We start from the raw sequence: 22,349 nt of genomic DNA on the forward strand, positions 1-22,349 counted from the left end.
GGCTGTGTAGAAGTCTGTGGCTGGTGAACTGTCTTTTGCAATCTTCGTAATTATCACAGCTACCCAGTTATTTGAGCTGGGTTTGACCATATCTTACCTAAAGACAGGATGATGGACAAGATATTGGAGTTTCTCAATGCCCTAGGTCTTCAGATGAAATCAAACAGAAGACCCTGTTCTATGAAGAGAATCTCAATTCTTTTGGTGATCAAAACTGGTTTGTGAAGAAGTCCTTAAAAGAAAGCCCACTTACCTCTTGCCGTTCTCCCCCACCCCTTCTTTCTCCCCCTCCTCCTTTTCCCTCTCCCTGCCCATCTCCCTTAACCAGGGCCATACCTGTTTAAAGTTGTCAGCCAGAAAAACAAAATAGACACAGCAGAATCCCAGCTGTGTGACAACCAGGAAGAAGTCCACAATGTGCCTGAAGGTGGAGAAGACAGCAATATGAAAGATCATGACAAGAAAGAGCGAGACTCCCAGAAAGACAGGCGTCTGAACGGTGCTTGCGCCCCAGTCATCACAGACCCTTCCCACCAGGGGACAAGGATCAGTGTGCCCCAGTGAGAGGAGAAGCTATGCTCAGTGCCACCGGTCTGGGCCTCTGGAGGAAGGTGAAGCAGCTGCTGTCTAGTGGTTTCCCAGGTCCCCCTCCTGGCTTCTCGTCTGCCATGCTGTGTGAGGTCAGGCAATCCCCAGGCCAGAGGGCCTGAGCAGAGCACACACAGCAGCACAATCACCCAGCCCCTTGATCTCCCTCTCCCTGTGGCCCGCCTGTCCCATCTCACACCATTTGTTCTAAAGCCACAGGAAACCTTTAGCATAACAGCCTGGGAAGTGTGGGCCCCTTCACAGTCTCTTTCTATAACTTGAATCCAAGAACCAACCTACTCTCACATAAGTACACAGAAATAGATGTACCCTAATAGACTCCTAGGTAAAGCACTGTTACAACAGCTGGTAACAACCCATAGGGCCATCAAAAGAAAAATGATTAAATTATAGGCCATTCCTAAATGGAAGAGTATACAGCAGGCACACTCTTAAAGCATATGTTAAATCTATATGGGTTAATAGAGAAATGACTAAGAGATTTAAGGGGAAAAATAAGTTTCCAAACAGCACACATAGTATGGTTAATTTATATGAAAAAATTAAGATCATGTCCATGTTTATGTATACAGGTATTCCAAAAGGATACCCATGCAACTGTGAACAGTGTATATACTCTTACTTTTTACTTTCTGATCTTTTATGTTGTTCAAAAATAATTTTTTTATTGTAAGTACACATTAATTTTATTAAAGCAAGGAAGGGAGTGAGAAGGTAAGAGAGGGGACAGAGTGAGCCATGGAGAGAGAAGGAGAGAGAGAGAGAACAGGAGAGGACAGAGGGAGAGGGAAAGAGAGAGGCGGTGGGGAGAGAGGGCAGGAGAGGGAAGAACTGGTCACCAATCAACCAACCAACCAACCAACAGCAGTCACTTGGCAATCTGTGATCTCCTGGTCACAGAAAATGATTCTGATGAAAGAATCACACAAATCTCTGCCACAGAAGGAAGCTGACAGGGAGTGAAGGTGAAGGTCTCCCTACAACCACAAAAAGGAGCTTTTCTGAAGAATATAGTTTTAAGATGGTTCAATTTAAAAAAAAAAAAGGAGCCTAGTTGGTGTGGCTCAGTGGACTGAGCACAGGCTGCGAACCAAAGGATCGATTCCCAGTCAGGGCACATGCCTGGGTTGCAGGCCAGGTCCCCAGTAGGGGGCGCCTGAGAGGCAACCATACATTGATGTTTCTCTCCCTCTCTTTCTCCTTCCTTCCTCTTCTCTCTAAATAAATAAATAAATAAATAGTTTTTTTTAAAAAAAGGACTCAGCCCTTAATGGTATCAATTCTCTACATCCAAATGTACTATTTCCACAAACAGAAAGCAAAACATAAAATATTTCCTGTCAGGCATCCGACAAGTTACCGTGAGGAGAAATTTCCTGACACCCCACCCCCTCCACTGAAATGTCTCTTTCCCTACTGAACCCATTTGCTCCAGCTCACCTCACCTCCTCCTTGCAGGTTTCCTTCTCCTGCCCAGCACCCTGCCCATAAAGCACCTATCATGTGCACTTCTCATCTGTCACAGCATACAAGGGAATCTTGAAAGTGTCTCCCCTCCGAGTGCCTGGGATGTATTCACAGCTCAGGACATTCTCTTCCTCCTGGTTTATTCCACTCCTGATCTCTTGCTCACAAGATTCTCACGCACCTTTCTCTTCAGAAAAACTACAAGCCCCTGGAGCACCGGGACCACATAATTCACCTCAGAGAACCCCTCCTCCATATACCTAGAATTATTTTATACCACTTATGAGAGGGTGCTTTTATATATATAAGCACAATGAGGGAATTAAATACAATCCCTGCTCATAGACTGTCAAAGCTGGAACAATCTATAGAGATCTTTCAGGCCAATGAGGAAACTAAGGCCCCGAGAAGGGAGGGGTCACACAGCCCAAGGTCATTAAGATTACTGCTGGGGGCCAAACTGGAACTCAAGCTTGCTAACCCAAATGATGGTCTTCCCACTACTTACACTGTCTCCCACACCTCACCCCTATCTGGAGGCTACAGTCACAATGAGAAAGGAAACCAGTTACCTTCCCCAGTGTGCATGGTTCCGGAGCCAGGAGACAGGGCTGGATTCCAGTCCGTACATCACTGTCTCCCCATACTCCAAGAAGGGCTTGTTCAGTCTTGGAGGAAGAGCAGAGTGTGTGAGTTAGACAAAGACAGCACAAAGGTAGCTCAGAGACCTGGGCCCATTCCTCATCTGTCACCCTGGAAACATCCCTGAATCCTGGATCAAATACTTTCAAGGATCAGAAGTGTCATGTCAGTGGGACAGTTACTTTCATTATAGTCAACAACCATCTGGTAGAACTATTTCAATGGGTAAATACTGTGTTATGAAGCATATAAAAACAGCCCTGGCTGGAGTAGCTCAGTGGATTGAGCTCGGGCCTGCGAACCAAAAAACTGCGGTTCAATCCCCAGTCAGGGCACATGGCCTGGGTTGCAGGCCAGTTCCTGGTAGGGGACGCATGAGAGGCAACCATACATTGATATTTCTCTCCCCCTCTCCTTCCCTTCTCCTCTAAAGATAAATAAATAAAATATTTTAAAAAATGTATATATAATGTGCTCTCTGTCCACTAGACGTAAATAAATTTGACAGATGACACATGATCAAACGCGTCAGAGTTTGATCAAACAAAAATAACAGGGCAATGTTAATCAGCAATGACATTTAGCTAGCATTAAAAATTTAGGCTTATCTGTGTAAGTGCTCACTTTCAAGTAATGAAACCTAAAAGGTCAATCTGTCACTCAAGACGCAGCTCAGAGGGCTCTCACCTGCGGCAGAAGTGGTGAGCACATTTCACCAGCATACGCATGCAGTGCGTGGCCACGATGCCTATCAGCAGCAAGCTGAGGGGACCCATCTGGGATAGGTGTCACGGGCAAGAGAGGGAGAGACACACAGGAAGGATTAGGAGCGAGCCAACAGAGACCGCATTTGCTAATGATCAGAGCGCTACACTAGGCTACTAAGGCACTTCTCAGTGACAGAGCCTCTGGCCCAGCATCAGAGACAGAAGTGTGACTGCGGAGACTGGCTCAGTGAGGCGGGCATCGTCCAGACCTCTATCTGCCTTCCAGAGAGCTAACCTCACGGGCGAAGACACAAGATAAGGCTGTTCTAAGACCACTGCCGGTAACAGAACAGCAGGCTCCTGTGACTGTTTGGGAAGAGGGGATAGATTAAGAGGTGTGGGCAGGGCCAAAATTCTTTTAAAAGCAATACCAGATCAAAAAAGACAGCCTGTAGCTAAGAAAAATCCCCATCTCTGAGCTATCTCTAGCTCTAACAAAAATCAGAATGGCTTTGGACAGGCAGTCTACAGGGAGTAAATCATAAAAGAAAAATATTCCCAGACTTGGTCATCTAGAGATAGGGTACAGAAAGACTATATAGAAAATGGATGGACTTCTGTTACTAATTCTTTAGTTAACATTTTAAGCACATCCTCCACATCAGAAAATAAGTTCCATGAGGGCAGGAACCTCTTTTTCATTCACTGAAAGTACCCTAAGAGTCTAGCACACTGCCTTGCACACAAAAGGCGCTCAATAAGTAGGTTTAGATAAATGAACATCTGAATTTTTACTTTTCCCAGCTAATTTTTTAAAAGCTTCCCATTTATAATGCTTTAAATGAAGTAAAACAAATTTTAAATCCACTATCTTAATTTGTCATGAAACTTCCCCCCACTGACGCAAGCCCTTACCAAAATGCCCGCATTTTTCACCGCCAGGGGCAGCCCCAGGAGTCCTGTGCCAATGTTGCCTTTTAGCAAGTGCACCAAGGTCTGGAACCATCTGAAGTGAGAAGAAGGTAGAGGAGGGCACGTTAACAACAACGGGAGCTAACACTGATTAAGCACTTAGCACAGTGCTATGTGCCTTCACGTATGATCTCATTCAGTCTCCACAACAACCCTATGAGTTGTGGACTAACTTCACTGGATGGGTGAAAAAGCAACTTGCTCAAGGTCACACACCTGGTAAAGACTCAAACCAGGACCCAAACGCAGGCGGTCTGACCCCCAAGCTCACTCTAAGCTCCGCGCCCTGTGGCATCTCCGAGAATCCCCTTTCTTGGAGATCAGATCGGAGGGGTGGTAGAACTGTCTCTGACCCTCTGTCCTTTCCTAGTGTGCCGAGGCCTGGTTTTCACCACAGATCTGTCCGCGAGGAAGAATTGAACCCCATACTATAACAGAAGATGACAAACTTGACTGGGAAGGACAGGCAGGAGTATCAGAGAACAGGGGAAACAGAAAGGAGAAGCCGAAACCCTTAACAGAAATTTTATGGAGAGAATTTTCATACTTATGTGAATTCTCCTTGTGCATATATTAAGTTTGATTTTCTCCTGTTTGAAAATAAGAAAGAAAGTTTTATGGAAAGTGAAGAGAATAAAAGTCATGCAGCACCTCGACAGGCCAAATGTCCTTAGCACAGTTTGCCTAAAAAAAAAGTCAAATGCCATAGAGCCCTAGGACTGGAGCCCTCTCAGTCACCGAGCTGGTCCTTCTGCCTTGAGGACCGATTTCCCCCTCACCCATTATACAAACTGTCCCCTTGAGGTATAATTGGAAAGCCTCTCACACTTCCTTGTTCACTTTTTCACTCAGCAAATTTGTATCCTGTGTAAAACATCGTGTTAATGCAGGGGTTGAAATAAGAGTCAGATAAGGACCTTGGTCTCTAGAAAGGAACAGTGTCTGAAGTAGACAGATCGCTCCCTATCCGAAGAAGAGCCAGGAACAACATCCAGGGAGCAAAGGCGGGTGAGGGCTCCGAAGGGAGAGACCTGAGCAGAGCTCAGAGGGACAGGCAGGGCTTCTGAGTATGCTGATGAGGAAGAAAGGCCTTGGAACAGGAGCCTAGAGAGAAACGTGGAACGCCGACATGGAAGGGTGTGTCAGCTTCATGGTCACTCCAGTGGGGATAGCATGGGTAGCGAAGTTCTATTTTTTCCCTAGGAAATGGGAAGACCTCAAAGAACTGACAGCAGAGGAGTGGCCTTATCCTCAGCATTTTCTACTCTTTGTTACTTCCAGAACAACACCCAAATCACAGACTGACTCAAGATTTCATCCCTGGCACTGTCTTAAAATTCTTCTGCACAAATAACCTAAATCCCTCCAAAATGATGCTTAAGCACATTTCTTCAAATCTGCAATTCAGGAGAAACAGAAAGCAAATAACACATGTTATTTGGCCATCTCAAACCCATCGTTACCCTCTGGGAAGAAATTTTACTTTTGGTAACCTTTTTCCTTCTACCTCCAGGAAGAAAACCTCTCGAATTTCCTACTGTCCCCAAGCTTTTCAGGAAAAATCAAGGAAACTACTTCCAGCCTAAAAACAAGAGGCTGAGTGTTTTTCTGGACTATTCTGAGGAAATAGCTTAAGGACCACACTGCAAGGGTCCGGTGGTGACTCCTCCATTATCAGCAGCCAGTGACCAGGAGACTATGGGCAAGATGACGAGCCAATCCAATTTCCGTCTTAGCAAGGGTAAGCACTGTACCAAACCAGCTTGCCTCCCAGAGCTCTCCCAGATCCCTCCCCTAAATGCCTGAGCTGGGTTTCGTGGGAGACCAAGTCCTCCCAGCCCTGGCTCTGCCATTAACTCCAAATGACAACTACCTCCCCTTCTCTGGGCCAGATGTCTCACCTGTAGCGTGAGGGGACTGGACTACGACAACAAATTCTTCAAGGTCCCTTCAGCTCTGAAGCACCAGGACTCAATGCAATTGACCAAAATTATTCCTTTTACTCAATGGCCCCAAGCTGGAATCACCCAAAACCATATGAGTATCACAAAATCAGCTCCAGGGACTGCAAAGTCTTAACTATGGGGAGGGCAAGAGAGTGGGGTGAGAAGGTAAAGAAGCCTTGCAAATCTCTGTGGTTATGTTTATGCTCCAAATCAGTAGTTCTTATACTTTTTGGCCTTAAGATCCCTAACACACTTACAAATTATTGAGGATCCCAAATAGTTTCTGCTTATGTGCATTATGTCTGTTGATATATACTATACTACAAATTAAAATCAAGGTATAATATTTATTAATTTAAAATAACAATAACCTTACTACATATTGATATAAATAAATAACAAATTTTTAGTGAAAAGTAACTCTATTTTCCAAAAAAAATGAACTGTTAAGAGAATGGCACTACTTAATTTTTTTGCAGACCCCTTCCATGTCTTGCCGAATAGAAGACAACTGGACTGTCTCCCTCTGCACTCCCCCTGCTGTGAGACGCTGTGGGCTGGCGGAAGTGCACAGAGGTCTCTCCTCACATAGATACGGAGTTGGGAAAGGAAGGGGTATTTTAATCACCTCTTCAGAAAATTGTGGTGATTTCTCTTTGATCCCACACCAAAACTCAACACGTGGTCATTACTTGGAAGTTGGTTGTAAGGGGAATCTGAACTTTTCATCTTCTATTACATTACAACCCACTCGTGATCTTGCTCTTTGAATGATCTTATACCTATGCACAATTTTCTAACATCACACTTTGAACTCCTGGAAGATATGGTTCTCTGGGTTATGCAGCTCTTCCAAACGCTGACATATTATAATATAACATGTCAGCAGCAAGGGAACAATGTAATGAAAAGAGATTCAACTTTCTGCCCTCCAAGAATATCTAATATTCTTGTAATATGTAATATTCATTACATTGTTCCCTTACTGCTGGGAACAATATAATATGTGAAAAGAATCTTATAATATCAAAACCCAATTTATTAATGCTGTCACTGATCTCATCAGAAAATCTTTAAACAGTGGGAAGCTGTCCACGTCACAGTGCTGGATACAAGTTTTTTTTTCTAATTTTGAAAGCTCAAATGTTATTGTGGGCTACAAATACTGTTGACTGTTTTCCTTGCAGTGATGGTCTCACTTATGACACTTGCCATCACTTATAGATGGGTTTTTAGGTCACCTACCTAGTATCACAATATCAGGGCAAGATGCCACTCAGAACAAAGTATGCCATGGAAAAATGTCCCAATAAAAGCCCAAGGAAGGTATCTTCTTGTTTGTTTGATTTCCAACAAACAAGGGTAAATAATTGGGGTTGACTACTAGTTATAACCCAATGTGGAAAAAAGAGATATTCAGACAGCTAGCAGGCGTAGGTCAGCTTCAGGACACATAAAACCAATGAGCTACCATTCTGAAGTTGTTAGCTGGTTGGTGTTGAACTTCAGAAACATCCCTTTAAAAATGAAAATCTAGACCATATGGCAAGCACTGCATAGACAAATTGCCTGAGAACAAGAAGCAAAAACTGGAAAGGAAACTATAAAGGGAAGCTTGCAAGAAATATTTCACAATAACAAGTGTGACTTCTAAAGGGAAGCTAACGCACGTCACTGGCCGCATGTGGAGCTCCTTCTGCCTGGGGAAAGCCAACTGGGTGGAAAATACTGGGAGAAAAGAGCGTCCTCGCTGCTCCCCGGTTGTGCTCCAAGCAATCTTTCCCATCAGCTAACCATGCAAGCAGATGGGGGACTCCATGGAAGCATTCCACAGGACAAATAAACTGCAGAGACTGAAGATTTGCAAGCAGAAACCAGCTAGTGGCGGAGAGCGGCTGGTAATGTGATCAGTCCAGATCCTCTGGTTCTATCCCCATTCACCTGGCAAAGTGCCCTACACCAGGACAGACTGCAGCCAGAGAAGCCTTCACTAGTAATGAACTCCAAGAGAAACTTCCATGGACCGCTGGGAGGCCACAGGGAACAGAATAAATCTAGGTCACAAAGAATCCCTGAGTAAGTCACACCCGACCCACAAGGGAACACAACAAGGGTGATAGTGAAGCTTGAGGCACAAACAGGACTGCGAAGGATGGGGTGCTAAGATCCCAAGGAAAGGTCAGGGGTCTGCTGAGATTGGGGATCTAATCAGATAACTCAGTGGAATAGAAAACACTCCTCTGAACCTTCTGATTTGAGTGGAGAGCACCAGAGAGTGAGCACAGACTCACAGCGAGGTCCTCAATGTTATCTTACTTTGGGGGAAATTGAGGTCCAAACTCAGCACAGATGAGCCTTGGGACTCAGGTTTCCAGGGATGAAACATGACACCTTCTCAGGGAATACAAAGCAGATCTTCCTCTATCAACCCCTTGATTTTTTTAAGTGCAGGAAAAGTTATTCCTCCCTCTTCCCACCTCTTCTGCCAAGTGAACTGGCTATTTGGTAACAGCAGTGAGAGCCTTTGCAGAGGAGGCTCCAGTGGGGTCAGAGTAGTTGAGGTTCTGGCGCAGGTGGCCTGTGGTTCTAAATTAAGAGAATGTTCTCCCTGTAAGTTTTTCTCATGTTCATGGTCTTACTCGGCATGACTCGGTCCAACCTTCTAGGACCAACACAGTTTAAATTAACAAAGAGTAACAGACTATAGAGTGGCAGGCAAGGAGCTCAAATCTCTTCACTGTTCATCACCCAACTTCTTTGATCTGTATTTAGTCTAACCTTATTTTAATCTTATTTAGTCTAACCTTATTTTAATCTGTTGAGTGGGGGAATCAGTCAAATGGGGAGAAAAAATAACCCCAAGAGTCCTGACTGGTGTGGCTCAGTTGGTTGGGCGTTGTCCAGGAAAGTGAAAAGGTCACTGGTTTGATTCCCAGTCAAACCATGCGCCTGCGTGGCAGGTTCAGTTCCTGGTAGGGGCAGCCAATAGATGTTTCTCTCTGACATCAATGTTTCTCTCCCTCTGTTTCCCCGAACTCCCTCCCCCTTTCTAAAAATAAATCAATAAAATCTTTTAAAAAAATAACTCCAAGGGAGACTGTGTTGCTGATACAGAACTTAGGGACTTGAAGGAGGGTAGAAGAAACAGCTACTCACGTTGTACTGCTGCTTTCCCCAAATCGCTGGTAGGAGCTCGGGGAAGAGAGGTTGTTCAGGCCCTCGGATGGGCTCTCCTCCGGGCTCACATCGGTGGAGCTGTAGTCAGGGTAGTCCTCGTTCCGAAGCCTCTGTGTGGACATGGTAGCTGTGGGGACAGGGTCAGTGCTAGGACCTCCAGTGTCTGGGGCCTTTAGCTCTAAGCCCATGGTGGGCTCTGGGGCAGAGGCAGCCATTGCTTCAGTAGCTCAATGGTGACTGTACTATGGATTAAGTACAATGTGAGAGTCTGTATTTATGAAAATGGAAAAGGGGCAAAGTTCACTTGGGCAGGCTACGCTGACTCAGCTCCCACCTCCCAGCCTTCCCAATTGGTGCCACACTCATTGGTTTCTAGATCTCCTGGACAGAGCAGAGGTGATGCGTTCTTGGGAGGGGCAGGGGAGCATATAAACACTTGCAGGAAGACCTCCCCGTTCCTTAGGTTGGATTAACAATCCCTGCCTTTGAGCTAATTTATTGGACTTTGAACAGTTAAATTGTACCTACTTCTATCTTTCCCAAGAGCAAGCTCTCAGAAGACAGGTACTTGAATGTTGTTAACCGTATCCTATTTTTCCTCTGTATTGGTGAGAAATAACCTTGCTGCATTCAAGAAATACCTTCCAGATCATCCAGTTCTGCTCAAATTCCCCAGCAGATCTCAGAGCCACAAATGACTCTCTCTTTGTCTCTGCCATGACCTCTGGCCTCTCCTGTACTCTTAAGAGCTAACAGTGACTCTCCTTCCGACCCTGGGACTCTTTTCTTGCAACCAAGCCCGACTGTTGAGAAATGGCAGCTGAAAGAACAGAGGAAGACCAGGAGTGTGTGAGGTATTCACCACTGGCTCTTGTCTCAACAGCTCCCCTCCACAACCTCTCTTCCTTTTTATTTTCACAGATTTGCCAATTTTTAAAAGATGGTGAAAGAAGCAGCCTTCCTGTTGTGTGCTGGGGAAGGATGGTGAGGGCGGTACCCCCTGGGCAGACTTCCCAGTAGCACTATTACAGAAGGAAGAGTGACTTCTCTAAGACACACAATAAAGATCCATTTGGGGATGTGTATGGGCCCTCCGAATCCTAGAGATTGGTGCTAAAAAGAGCCTTCAGAAGTCACTCCAACTGCTCATTTTATAGGGGAAAAATCAACCCCACAAAAGATGAAGGGGTCCGCTCTGCTCCATCCGGGTAGATGCCACTGCCCGAGTCTGGAAACATACACTGAATACCGTGCCAGCAGCAGCAAGGGAACAATGTAATGAAAAGAGACTCAACTCTCTGCCCTCCAAGAACCTGCAATCAAGTGAGAAAAAGTGTACATGAACATTAAAAGTCACAAATAAAAATCTCTCCGACACATGCCAGACTAGCATAGCTGCCTGCTTCTAAGGGACTCTCCGGAAGCATGAGGCTGGCTGCCTGCCCTGCGTCGGACGTGCTATCGCAGAGACCTGTGAGGAGACAGACCTCCCACGGCCATGGCGACACGCTGTCCACCCGACCCCCAACACTAGCTGTCAGAGGGTAGCTCTGTGCTGAGTGCTCCCGCAGGTCCGGTCCCAGGGCTCTTTTCAGAAACTGCCCCCACCCTGGCACCTGAGTGATCCAGGGTGACCTCGTTTTCTCTCATCAGCTATAGTGGAGGTGGGTCCCCACGTCATCTCACAAGGAAAGTACCTGGTAGAAAGTCAGCAAAAGGCTCACAAGTCCCAGAGAGGATCCTGCCCGGCTTCTCTGCTAAGTATCTAAGAGGGTGCCAATCACTCACATGCTGGAGGAACTCAAGAAAGTAAGCTAGCTCTGGGGAGGTTAAACTCATGAAGGGGCCAAGGAAAAAATTATAAAGTAGTTGAAAGCTATCATTCAGACAAAGGTTAATAAGCTAGTTTATATGTAACTTACAAGTCCTGGGTTCTAAAGCTGCCTCTACTACCAGTTTGCTTAGTAACCCGAACAATTCTCTTTATATGTCTAGGGTCTTTGTTCCAAACACGCAAAAGAAGAAGGGGGTGAAGTAAAATCTCTCTCAACAACTCTCTAGCTCTAATATTCCAGGAATCAACGAAGTAATTATCTATGCAAACAACAGCTAATTTCTAGTCTCCTCCAACATACTGAAAGTGTCTGAGGAACAAAGCTTTCCAAGTGAGTCCTGCATGTTACTGAGGAAGAAGGGACAGCATACAGGGCCTGACAAGCTCCCCAATCCCTCCCCATTAACTAAGAAAGCACTCTGTTGCTTACTTGGTATAGATGCTCAATTCATTCCAAACACTGTAAAGGTGCCTCTTTATGTCATGTATAAAAGCTGAAGTTGCCCACAGCAGATTACTATTCAAAGAGAAGCTGACATCCATAGATCTAAAGTCCAAGAACCAACGGCAGGATGTGGGAGATGTGGCTTGGCAACTCTGTGAATGTTGAAAAGGAAAAACAAAATGCTACATATGGGTTTCAGTTGATAAGTGTAACAGAAGTCAATGATATAATAAGAGATGCCAAAAAGGCCAATGCAATCCTAGGCTGCACCAGGACAAGAGACCCCAGGTACATGGCATGTATCACTGGGCAGTTTTGCAACGCGCGGTGTTCTGTTCCAGGTAGCACACTATAAAGGCAACAATGGCAAACTATGGTACAGCCAGAGATCAGCACCAGGATCAGGAAACGGATGGATGCCGACTAAATAAGGAATGGTTGGAAGCACTGAGAAGGCTCAGCCTGGAGACCTGGCAACTGGGAGGTATAACAACTGCCTTTAAATGCTGTCCTAGAGATAAGACTTGTTCTGTGGGGCTTCAAAGATCAGTCAGAAATAGGATCAGTTGGTGGAACATAAAGGGAGGCAGGTCTTTGGCTAGACAAAAGGAATAAACTTCTATCAAAAGGAGTTGTCCAGATGTAATGGTTCGCTCTGGGAGATAGTGTGTTCCCCATCCCTGGAAAAGGCCAAGCAGAAACCCTTCTCAGAGCTTTAAGTAGAGATTCAAGCACGACAGAGGGTGGGTACAGTCACTCCCTAAAGTTCCTTCTGGCAACTAAGTCCTCCTCCTCTTGTTTTCTAGCTGTCCCCACTGAGCGCTAACCTTTAAGGCCATGCTGCCTCTGGCCTCCCTTGGATGCAAACTGGTTTCCAAGTCCCCTGCTGCGGTTGCCAATTCCCGCCATGTGGAAGGGTTTTTTGTTTGTGCTTTCAAGGTGCTGCTTATTCTTATTATTATTACTACATTTGATTTGCATATTGGAGGAAATTGATAATATACCTTAGGATAATAGAAATAATCATTATAGTAATTTTTTAAATTTTATTGATTTCAGAGAGACAGAATGGAAGGGAAGGAGAGAGAAGGAGCGAGATGGAGAGAAAGGTTTATTGTTCCACTTATTTATGCATTCTTTGGTTGATTCTTGTATGTGCCCTGACCGAGGATCAAATCTGCAAACTTGGCATATAAGACAATCCTCTAACCAACTGAGCTACCCTGCCAGAGCTAAAAATCATTTTTATAACATGTTTTACAAGTTGCAAAGCACTGTCACATAAAATTAATCTTATTAATTTTACTTCTTTTTTGTTGGATGCATTGAGGGGACACTGGTTTGTAAAACCACACGGGTTTCAGGTGTACAACCCTACACCATGTCACCTGCACACCGCACCATGCGCTCACCTCCCAAAGTCAAGTCCCTTTGCTTCACTAGTGAGACATGGGGCTTCCTTCTTTCTTCCCAAATAACTGGCTTATCACACAGCTAAAATGCTTTCACATGAATAGGTCTTAATTTCTGAGTCATATCCTTGGGCGTTGAACTAAGTGAACAGGCTCATTTTATGGTTCTTACCACACAAATGACACTGTCATTAGCAGTGTATGGACATGACCGTCTCTGCATAATCCTGCCCATGTTGGATTTTATCACTTTCACTTTTGCTTTTTTAGATGGAGGAGTGGCTCATTATACTTGTTTGTTTGTTTGTTTGTTTTTACATCTCCTTAACTTCCAGGGAAGACCACTAATAATAAAAACTTTCTTTCCCCCACCTATCAGATTCATACTTTTGAAAATCCTAAATGCACTTCAGAAAATACTAAAATGTTCTCAAGATAGCTATTTAAGAATTTACTCATTGGATTCTACTCCCAATTCAGAACAATAAACAAGGTCACTCGCTTCCAAGAAGGAGAGAGAATCCATTTATACCTATTAGTAGGTCTCTCTCAGGGCACACGGGAGGGTTAGGGAGGAGAAACAAGAGGGAGGAACAAGTAACACCAAAGTGTTACTTAGCTTCATGCCTAAAGCTAAGCAATACTTTTAAAGAAGGCTTGTAAACACATGGAAAATTATCCTCTAAAATGAAGGGGGGAAAAGAACAACTGTAATGGCATAATCAACAAAATATATGATCAGAATTATACATTATATATATAATTATTAATTATATATGATCAAAAAATGATCAGAATTAATAAGTTCAGCAAAGCTGCAGATACCAGGTCAATATACAAAAAAATCAGTTGTATGTCTATTCATTTGCAATGAACAATCTTAAAATTAAATTGAAAAAAGTTCCATTTACTATAGCATCAAAGAGAATGAAATTCTTCAGAAGAAATTGAGCCAAGTAGGTGGAAGATTTTTACATGAAAACTACAAAACACTACCAAAAGAAATTAAAGAAGACCTAAATACATGAAAAAAAATCCCAGTATTCATGGGTCAGAAGATTTAATATTGTTAAGATGGTAATACTCCCTAAAACAATCTACGGATTCAATGGAATCCTATCAAAATCCCAGTTGCCTTTTTACAGAAGTTGACAAAGTGATTCTAAAATTCATATAGTGAGTTGGACCCAAGAAGGAACACACCAAGGCACATCATAATTACATTAGCCAAGATTAAAATGAAGGAGAGAATTCTAGAAGCAGCAAGAGATAAGGGGACAGTCACCTACAAAGGACTTCCCATCAGACTGTCAGCGGATTTCTCAAAAGAGACCTTACGGGCAAGAAGGAGCTGGAAGGAAGTATTCCAAGTCATGAAATCCAAAGACCTACATCCAAGACTGCTCTATCCAGCAAAGTTTTCATTTAGAATGGAAGGACAGATAAAGTGCTTCTCAGATAAGATCAAATTCAAAAAGTTCACCATCACCAAGCCCTTATTATATGAAATGTTAAAGGGCTTATCTAAGAAAAAGAAGATGAAAAATATGAACAGTGAAAGGAAAGCAAACTCACAGTTATTAACAACTACACCTAAAACAAAAGCAAACCAAGAGGACAGCTAGATCAGGAGTGGAACCATAGAAATGAAGAACGCATGGAGGGTTAGCAACAGGGGAGTGGGTGGAGGAGAAGGCGGAAGAAGGTACAGAAAATAGCATAGACAAGAGGTAGAAAATAGATGGGGGGGAGGGCAAGAATAGTAGGGGAAATATAGAATCTAAAGAACTTGAGACGAGTGGTGATAAACTAAAGGGGTGAATATGGGTGGGAGAGGGTGTGCAGTGGGGAGGGGAATGAAGGGGGGAATAGAACAACTGTAATGGCATAATCAACAAAATACATACACACACACACACACAAACACACATATATATATTATCTTTAGAGGGGAAGGGAAGGAGAGAGGAAGAGAAACATCAATGTATGGTTGCTTCTCGTGCATCCCCTGCTGGAAACTGGCCCCTGCTGGGAACTGGCCCTGCTGGGAACTGGCCTGCAACCCAGGCATGTGCCCTGACTGGGAATCGAACTGCGATTGTGTGGTTCGCAGGCCGGCACTCAATCCACTGAGCTACACCAGCCAGGTCAACAAAATATATTTAAAAAATATAAATAAATAAAATATGCATAAATAATTCATATAGTGGTTCAAGAAGCCTAGATTAACCAAAGCAATTCCAGAAAAGAAGACAAAGTTGGGAGACTTTCCAATTTCAAAACTTAGTACAAAGCTATAGTAGCCAAGACAACACAGTACTGGCATGAGGACAGACATCACAGATCAGCTGGAATAGAACTGAGAGTCGCACACCTACAGTCTTTTTTTTAAAGATTTTATTTATTTATTTTTAAAGAGAGGGGAAGGGAAGGAGAGAGGGAGAGAAACATCAACATGTGATTGCTTCTCATGTGGCCCTCAATGGGGACCTGGCCTGCAACCCAGGCATGTGCCCTTGTAACAGGGCGCAGCCAAAAGGGGGGCCCCAGAAAAGGATTTGGGATGAGGTCCAGAGCTCAGGGTGTCCAGGAAATATTAAGATGTCCTCACCTCCCCCACCCCCAGGGGGAAGGGACAAAGGAGCAAGGCCATTGAGAGCTGTTTTGCATAGCAAGTTTCACAGGTAACCTCTGGAATGGTCATTTAAGTTGGTTTCTATAACCTTTAACTGGTTTTATAGATATGTTAAATATCTGTGGCTAAGTTTTGAGCCAGGGAGAAGGGAGTGGCTCCTACCCAGGATGTAAGGGGGAGGGGGGCAGGTCCCCTGAGTTATAGCACCTTCTCTAGAGCTTTGAATTGATTGGCTCCACCCCATGGGGCCACACCTGCCCAGACTCACTATGGCAGCCCAGTAAAGCTGGGAGGGTATGGGAGTCCTGGCAGGTGTAACCGATTGTGGGAGGAGTCAAAAATGGGGCTGCAGGGGAGGACTGGCTCAGGGATTTAAACCCAGATACCGCAGCCATTGGAGGAGAGCCACGAGGTTTGGGGCAGAGTGAGGACCCCTGCAGTCATGTAAGGGAGAGCCATGTGGTTTGGGCAGAGTTAGGACCCCCTCTTGCGCAGGTGAAAAAGAACCACGTGCTTTGCCAGAATGGAGATCCCTGCGGCCAGGTGAAGAAGAAAGACACGAGCTTTTGGTAGAATGCGGACCCCTGCAGCTTTGGTAGAAGAGGCCCACATGGCTTTGGGATGCTCCCTTTGGCCACATGGCCTGGGAGCAGGAGAGACTTTGACTGGAAAAATGGGTACAAAGAACTCTTGCCAGTGGGCCATGAGAAGGTGCCCCATGACTTTGGGTTAATTGGAGATCCTGCCTGGACAGCAACACAGCTGACGGTGCCAGCGGCCTGAAACACAGACGTGAGCTTCTTTTCCTGAGACACGGTAGGGGGGAAGGAAGTGCTGTGGGCATCTGTGGTTATCTAAAGAACTTTGATATTTTTATGGGGACATCGGGTCACTACTTTAAGTCTATACAGCTTTAAATAAACCTTTCCTTTCCTTTTCACAAATCTCTGGCATTGAGAGATGTCTTTCCAACTAGCGGTGGACAGATGAGCCCAGTAGGTATTAGTATACGGTCCTTGGGAGGGGACCCTGTTGTTCTGTAGCAGTTTTTGGCATCCCTCGTTGGCCCAAATATTGCCCCCCCCCTTGGACCTCTGTTCCGTAACACCCTGACTGTGAACCAAACCAGTGCCCCTTTGATTGGAAGCCTGCACTCAATCCACTGAGCTACACCAGCAAGGGCCATCTACAGTCTTTTGGCAAGGGTGCCAAGACAGTTCAATGGGGAAAGAATAGCCTTTTCAATTTCGGGTCCTGGGACAACTGAATATTGACATGCAAAAGAGTGAATTGGAACTCTACCACACATCATATGCAAAAATTAAACCAGAATGGATCAAAGACCTATAAGTAGGAGCTAAAACTATAAAACTCTTAGAAGAAAACATAGGCATAAATCTTCATGACACTGGATTAACCAATGGCTTCTTACACCTTCAAAAAAATGGAAGCTAGGCCGCAGAATGCAAGAAAATTTCTGCAAGTCATATTTTTGATAAGGGACTTGTACCCAGAACACATAAAGAACTATATAACTCAGTAATAAACAGACAAGCCAAATAAAAATGGACAAAGGATCTGAACAGACATTTCACCAAAGATGTGAAAATAGATAATAATCACATGAAAAGATATTATCAATAAAATATATTTTTAAAAAAAGATATTGAAGCAACCTAAATGCCCATCGGTCAATGACTGGATCAAAAAACTATGGTACATTTACACAATGGAATTCTATGCTGCAGAAAGGAAGAAGGAGCTCCTACCCTTTGCAACATCATGGATGGAACTGGAAAGCATTATGCTGAGCGAAATAAGCCAGGCAGTCAAAGACAAATACCATATGATATCACCTTTAACAGGAATCTAAACAACAAAACAAACAAGCAAGCAAAATGTAACCAAAGACACTGAAATACAGAATGTGCTGACAGGGTCCAGAGGGGAGAAGGGAGAGAATCACAGGGGAAAAGGGGAAGGACTCACATGAACAAGTATAAAGGACACATGGACAATAACTAAGGTGGGGGGCGGAAATGGGAGGGAGGTGGGGAGCACTGGGGGTCAGGGCTGGGAATACAAGAAAGAAAACTGTACTTGAACAAGAGTTAAATAAAAAAATAAAAAGAAAACAATAAAAAAAAGATATTGAACACCATTAGCCATCAGGTAAATGCAAACCAGAAGCCACAATGAGATGCCACTTCATACCCATCGGGATGGCTACAATAAAGACAGGTTACAAGCACTGGCAAGGATGTGGAGAAACTGGAACCCTCTATCCTGTTGGTGGGAATGTAAAATGGTGAAGTTGTTCGGAAAACATGTGGCAGTTCCTTGAGAGGCTATACATATTCATCACGTGACCCAGCCATTCCATTCCTAAGTACACATTAAAATGAAAACATATGTCCACAGAAAAACTTGTACACAAATGTTCACAGCAGCATTATCCCCAATAGCCAAAAATGGAAATAACCTGATAAATGGAAATATTGCATATCCATACAATAGAGTATCATTCAACAACAAAGAGAAATGAAATGCACATGCTACAACATGGATGAACCTTGAAGAGATTACTCTAACCAAACAAAGTCAACCACAGTGGACCATGTATTGTGTGAATCTGTTCATGTGAGAGTCCAGAGTGGGGAATCAGACCGAAAGTAGATTAGTAGTTGCCCAGAGTCTGGGGTAGGGAGTTGGGAGTGATCAAGGGGTGATGGTTAAGGAGACAATTTCTAAAAGTGAGTATGGTTTGGTTACACAACTCTGTGAATATGCTAAAAGCCATTGAATTGTACACTTTAAATGTCTGAACCGTATGCTATTATATCTGAACTGTATTGAGATATGTGAATTACATCTCAAAAAAACTGCTAAAAAAATCTCAAACGGATTTCTGGGCCCAATCTGACTCAACCTGAGCATTTTATTTTTAATGAACCAGATCATCTTGGTTACAAGTAGATTTCTATAAAGCACTAAAAACAACTATGTCTCATCCTGATGGTTACACCCCACACCACACCTCCTACCAGAGTTCACGGGTTGGTGCCATATGCCGACTAAAGGTGCCGGCCACCCCTTACGCTGAAACTATTACCCTGGGTTGGTCTTTGGAACCCAGAGAAGCAGCATTATCTCTTCTCTCTTCCTGGAATTCGAAGACATGAACAAGGACACAGACTGTGCTGCTACATGCAGTAATCTACAGGGAGAAGAGTGAACATTTCTGACTGCCACGATTCATTTTTACTTTTTTAAAGATTTTATTTATTTTTAATTGTATGTTACTGACTATGCTATTAAGTTGTCGAGATTTTTCTCCCTTGCCCCAATCCACCCAGCACCTCCCACTCCCTCGGGCAATCAATCTTCCCACCATTGTTTGTGTCCGTGGGTCATGCTTATAAATCCTTCGGCTGCTCCATTTCCCATACTGTACCTGACATCCCCAGGGCTATTCTGCAACTATCTATTTGTACTTCTTAATCCCCTCACCTCTTTACCTATTTCCCCACACCCCTCTCCCATCTGGCAACCATCAAAATGTTCTCTATATACATGATTCTGTTTATGTTCTTCTTGGTTATTTAGTTCATTTTTTTAGATTCAATTGTTGATAGATATGTATTTTTTGCCATTTTATTATTCAGAGTTTTGATCTTCTTTTTCTTAAGTCCCTTTAATATTTCACATAATAATGGTTTGCTGGTGATGAATTCCTTTAGTTTTTTCTTGTCTGGGAAGATCTTTTTCTGCCCTTTGATTTTAAATGATAGCTTTGCTGGTTAGAGCAATTGTGGCTATAGGTCCCTGCTTTTCATGACTTGGAATATTTCTTGCCAATTCCTTCAGCCTGCAAACTTTCTTTTGAGAAATCAGCTGATAGTCTTATGGGAACTCCCCCGTAACTAACTAACCTTTCTCTTGCTGCTTTTAAGATCCTCTCTTTATCTTTAACCTTTGGCATTTCGATTCTGATGTGTCTTGAAGTGGGCCTCTGCCACGTGATTTATTTTTAAAGAGCATCAGATAGGACTCCATCTAATCTACGACAGAAGTACATTCCACAAACAGACTCCTGCCTGAAAGAGGCTGGTGTGAGGGTGGCCACCAGACAGCTGCTGAGCTCAGCGGGCTCCATACAGAAGGAGCTGACTAGGCAAACACACTTGTTTTTCACCATCATAAATCATGACCGTGATTTTTCATGGTCATAAAAATCACTAAGGGTTAGGGCCAGCTGTGACTTACAGAAGACTGAGCTCCAGCTTCCCGTTTAGAGGTGAGAAAACCAAAACCCCAGCTGGATAAGGATTTGGGATAGAATCCAGCACATCAGCTTCCCCGTCCAGTGTTTTTCTACCATACCATAAATGATCTATGACTGGGTCTATGAGGGAATTCTGCATAATAAAAAGTACATGAGTTCAGAGCTCAGTTTGGTGACCTTGAGCAAATTAATCTCCCTTTGCTTCAGTTTCCTCATCTGAAAAATGTTGTTAATAATACCTACATGCCCTGGCTGGTGTAGCTCAGTGGATTGAGCTCGGGCCTGCGAACCAGATGATCGTGGTTCGATTCCCAGTCAGGGCACATGCCTGGGTTGCAGGCCAGTTCCCGGCAGGGGCCAGTTCCCAGCAGGGGATGCATGAGAAGCAACCATACATTGATGTTTCTCTTCCTCTCTCCTTCCCTTCCCCTCTAAAGATAAATAAATAAATATTTTTTTTAAAAAATAATACCTACATAACAATACTGTTATAAAACTAGAAAGAAAAGATGTGATATGTTGCTTGGTCCCTAATGGACCCTCGTTAATGGTAGCAATTGTAACGATTACTGCAGAGAAGTTCAAGGACAGGAAGTCAGAAAGTTCACTTTATAAATTAAGTGCTGCAATAGTTCCTCATTCCATCACTTTGGAGTGCTGAGCCAGGTCCCCAACATGAGAATGGTGATCTATGTGCCATGACCATCCTACAAACCCAGGCAGACAGATTTGTGAATTTCATGGAAAAGGGAAGCACAGAGGAGTCTTTCCTACTAGAGAGAGTCATTGAAAACTAGCCCTGGATATCGAGGCTTCCAAGGAAATGTTTGGGAAAGGAAAGAAGAGACCACACCAAATGCAGCATCACGGGGCTTCCCTTTTGGTGTACTCACAATGTCCCATTCACCAGGCCCCACACCCATTCAACACAGGCTGGATTTGTGTGTTCAGACCCAGCCAGCGAGGCCTGGCTGAAGGAAGGAGGCTCAGGATTCCTCTCAGGCCCGGACTGAGGGAAACAGACTCAGTATGAGTTTCTTCTATTTGACAAAGAGAAAAGCTAGGTGTTAGTGGTTAGTCGGTCACCCACTTCTGGAAGGTGACAGTAGACCCCAAATCCCTAGCTGGTGTGGCTCAGTTGGCTGAAACATCACCCCATACACTGAAAGGTTGGGGGTTCAATTCCTGGTCAGGGCAACCTGGGTTGCAAGTTCAATCCCAGGTCAGAGTATGTATGAAAGACAACCAATCAATGCTTCTCTCTCACATCGATGTTTCTCTGTCTCTCTCTCTCTCTCCCCCCCCCCCGATCCCTCCAAAATTTTCTCCCTCTCTTCCCCTCTCTCTAAAATCAATAAGCATGTCCTCAGGTAAGGATTAAAAAAATTCCAAAAGTAAGCCCCAAAGTCTATTGACTCAACCCAGTTCCAGGATCTTGCTTCAGGTCAAGGTGGGAAGACGAAATGTATTAACAGCAAGGACTCTTCAGCATCTGAGCCTTGAAGACATAAGAATTGAAAGAAGAGATTCTCACTGGCAGGGAAAGGGGGGATTAAAAAGAAAAACAAAAAAGCAGTAGTACTTAACATGAGGATAGCTATCTGAAGCAAGGGGAAGAACAGAGAATTCCCCAAAGTGGGCATCTCTCTGTTCTGCTGCATATCCCACGTGCTAACCAGTTCAGCCCTGGAATCGCACAGAACCTCTGAACTGGAAGAAAACTTAAAACCTGACTCCAACACTCCACCCAACACAACAATCCACAACACCCCCAAAAGTAATCAACCAGTGACAATTAGCTCTGGTGACAGGGACCTCCACGCGCTGTGGTGCAATGCAAGAAAGCCCTAAATCTTTAAAAGTTCTTAAGGTCACGCAAAAGCCACTTTCCATACGGCACTTCCATCGACTGGTCTTGGTTGTAATCTCTGGACTACTGCAAAGGAAACGAGTCCACCTCCTCACACTGCCTTGAAAATGGAAGAGGCCACTCTGAGCACTTCGAGCTGCCACAAGGATGAGGCCAACTGGCCAGTCAAGGGAAAACAAGAACCCACAAGCAGGCCATTACAAATGGCACAACCAGAAAACAAAGGGAGAGAGACGTGATGCCATTGCCAGAGCAGCCCCTGCTGCACCAGCCTGCATCCCAGACAGGCAGTCCCAGACACAGAGCAAACGGCCAAGCCCTTTGAGCCCCTTACTTCCTGACTTTGAG

General features: G+C 44.2%; 1 protein-coding gene across 3 annotated transcripts in view; it reads right to left on the reverse strand.

The window, feature by feature from the left end:
• Positions 1 to 22,349, reverse strand: part of SLC36A1 (solute carrier family 36 member 1) — a 50,145-nt gene that overhangs the window by 26,069 nt on the left and 1,727 nt on the right. The window contains exons 2-7 of one of the 3 annotated variants that reach the window (XM_037044858.1): positions 11,785 to 11,951; positions 9,500 to 9,647; positions 4,341 to 4,431; positions 3,406 to 3,494; positions 2,649 to 2,744; positions 337 to 421 (exon numbers count right to left, since the gene is read on the reverse strand). In XM_037044858.1, the coding sequence (XP_036900753.1) occupies positions 337 to 421; positions 2,649 to 2,744; positions 3,406 to 3,494; positions 4,341 to 4,431; positions 9,500 to 9,642 (504 nt within the window). In that variant the 5' untranslated portion in view covers positions 9,643 to 9,647; positions 11,785 to 11,951. Of the gene's footprint in view, positions 1 to 336; positions 422 to 2,648; positions 2,745 to 3,405; positions 3,508 to 3,907; positions 3,951 to 4,340; positions 4,432 to 9,499; positions 9,648 to 11,784; positions 11,952 to 22,349 lie in introns of those variants that run through there. The other 2 variants (XM_037044857.1, XM_037044859.1) reach the window with 2 other exon arrangements.

The sequence above is a fragment of the Sturnira hondurensis genome, unplaced genomic scaffold (genome assembly GCF_014824575.4).
Source record: "Sturnira hondurensis isolate 20B ecotype Veracruz unplaced genomic scaffold, ASM1482457v3 Scaffold0004152, whole genome shotgun sequence".
Classification (NCBI taxonomy): Eukaryota; Metazoa; Chordata; class Mammalia; order Chiroptera; family Phyllostomidae; genus Sturnira; species Sturnira hondurensis.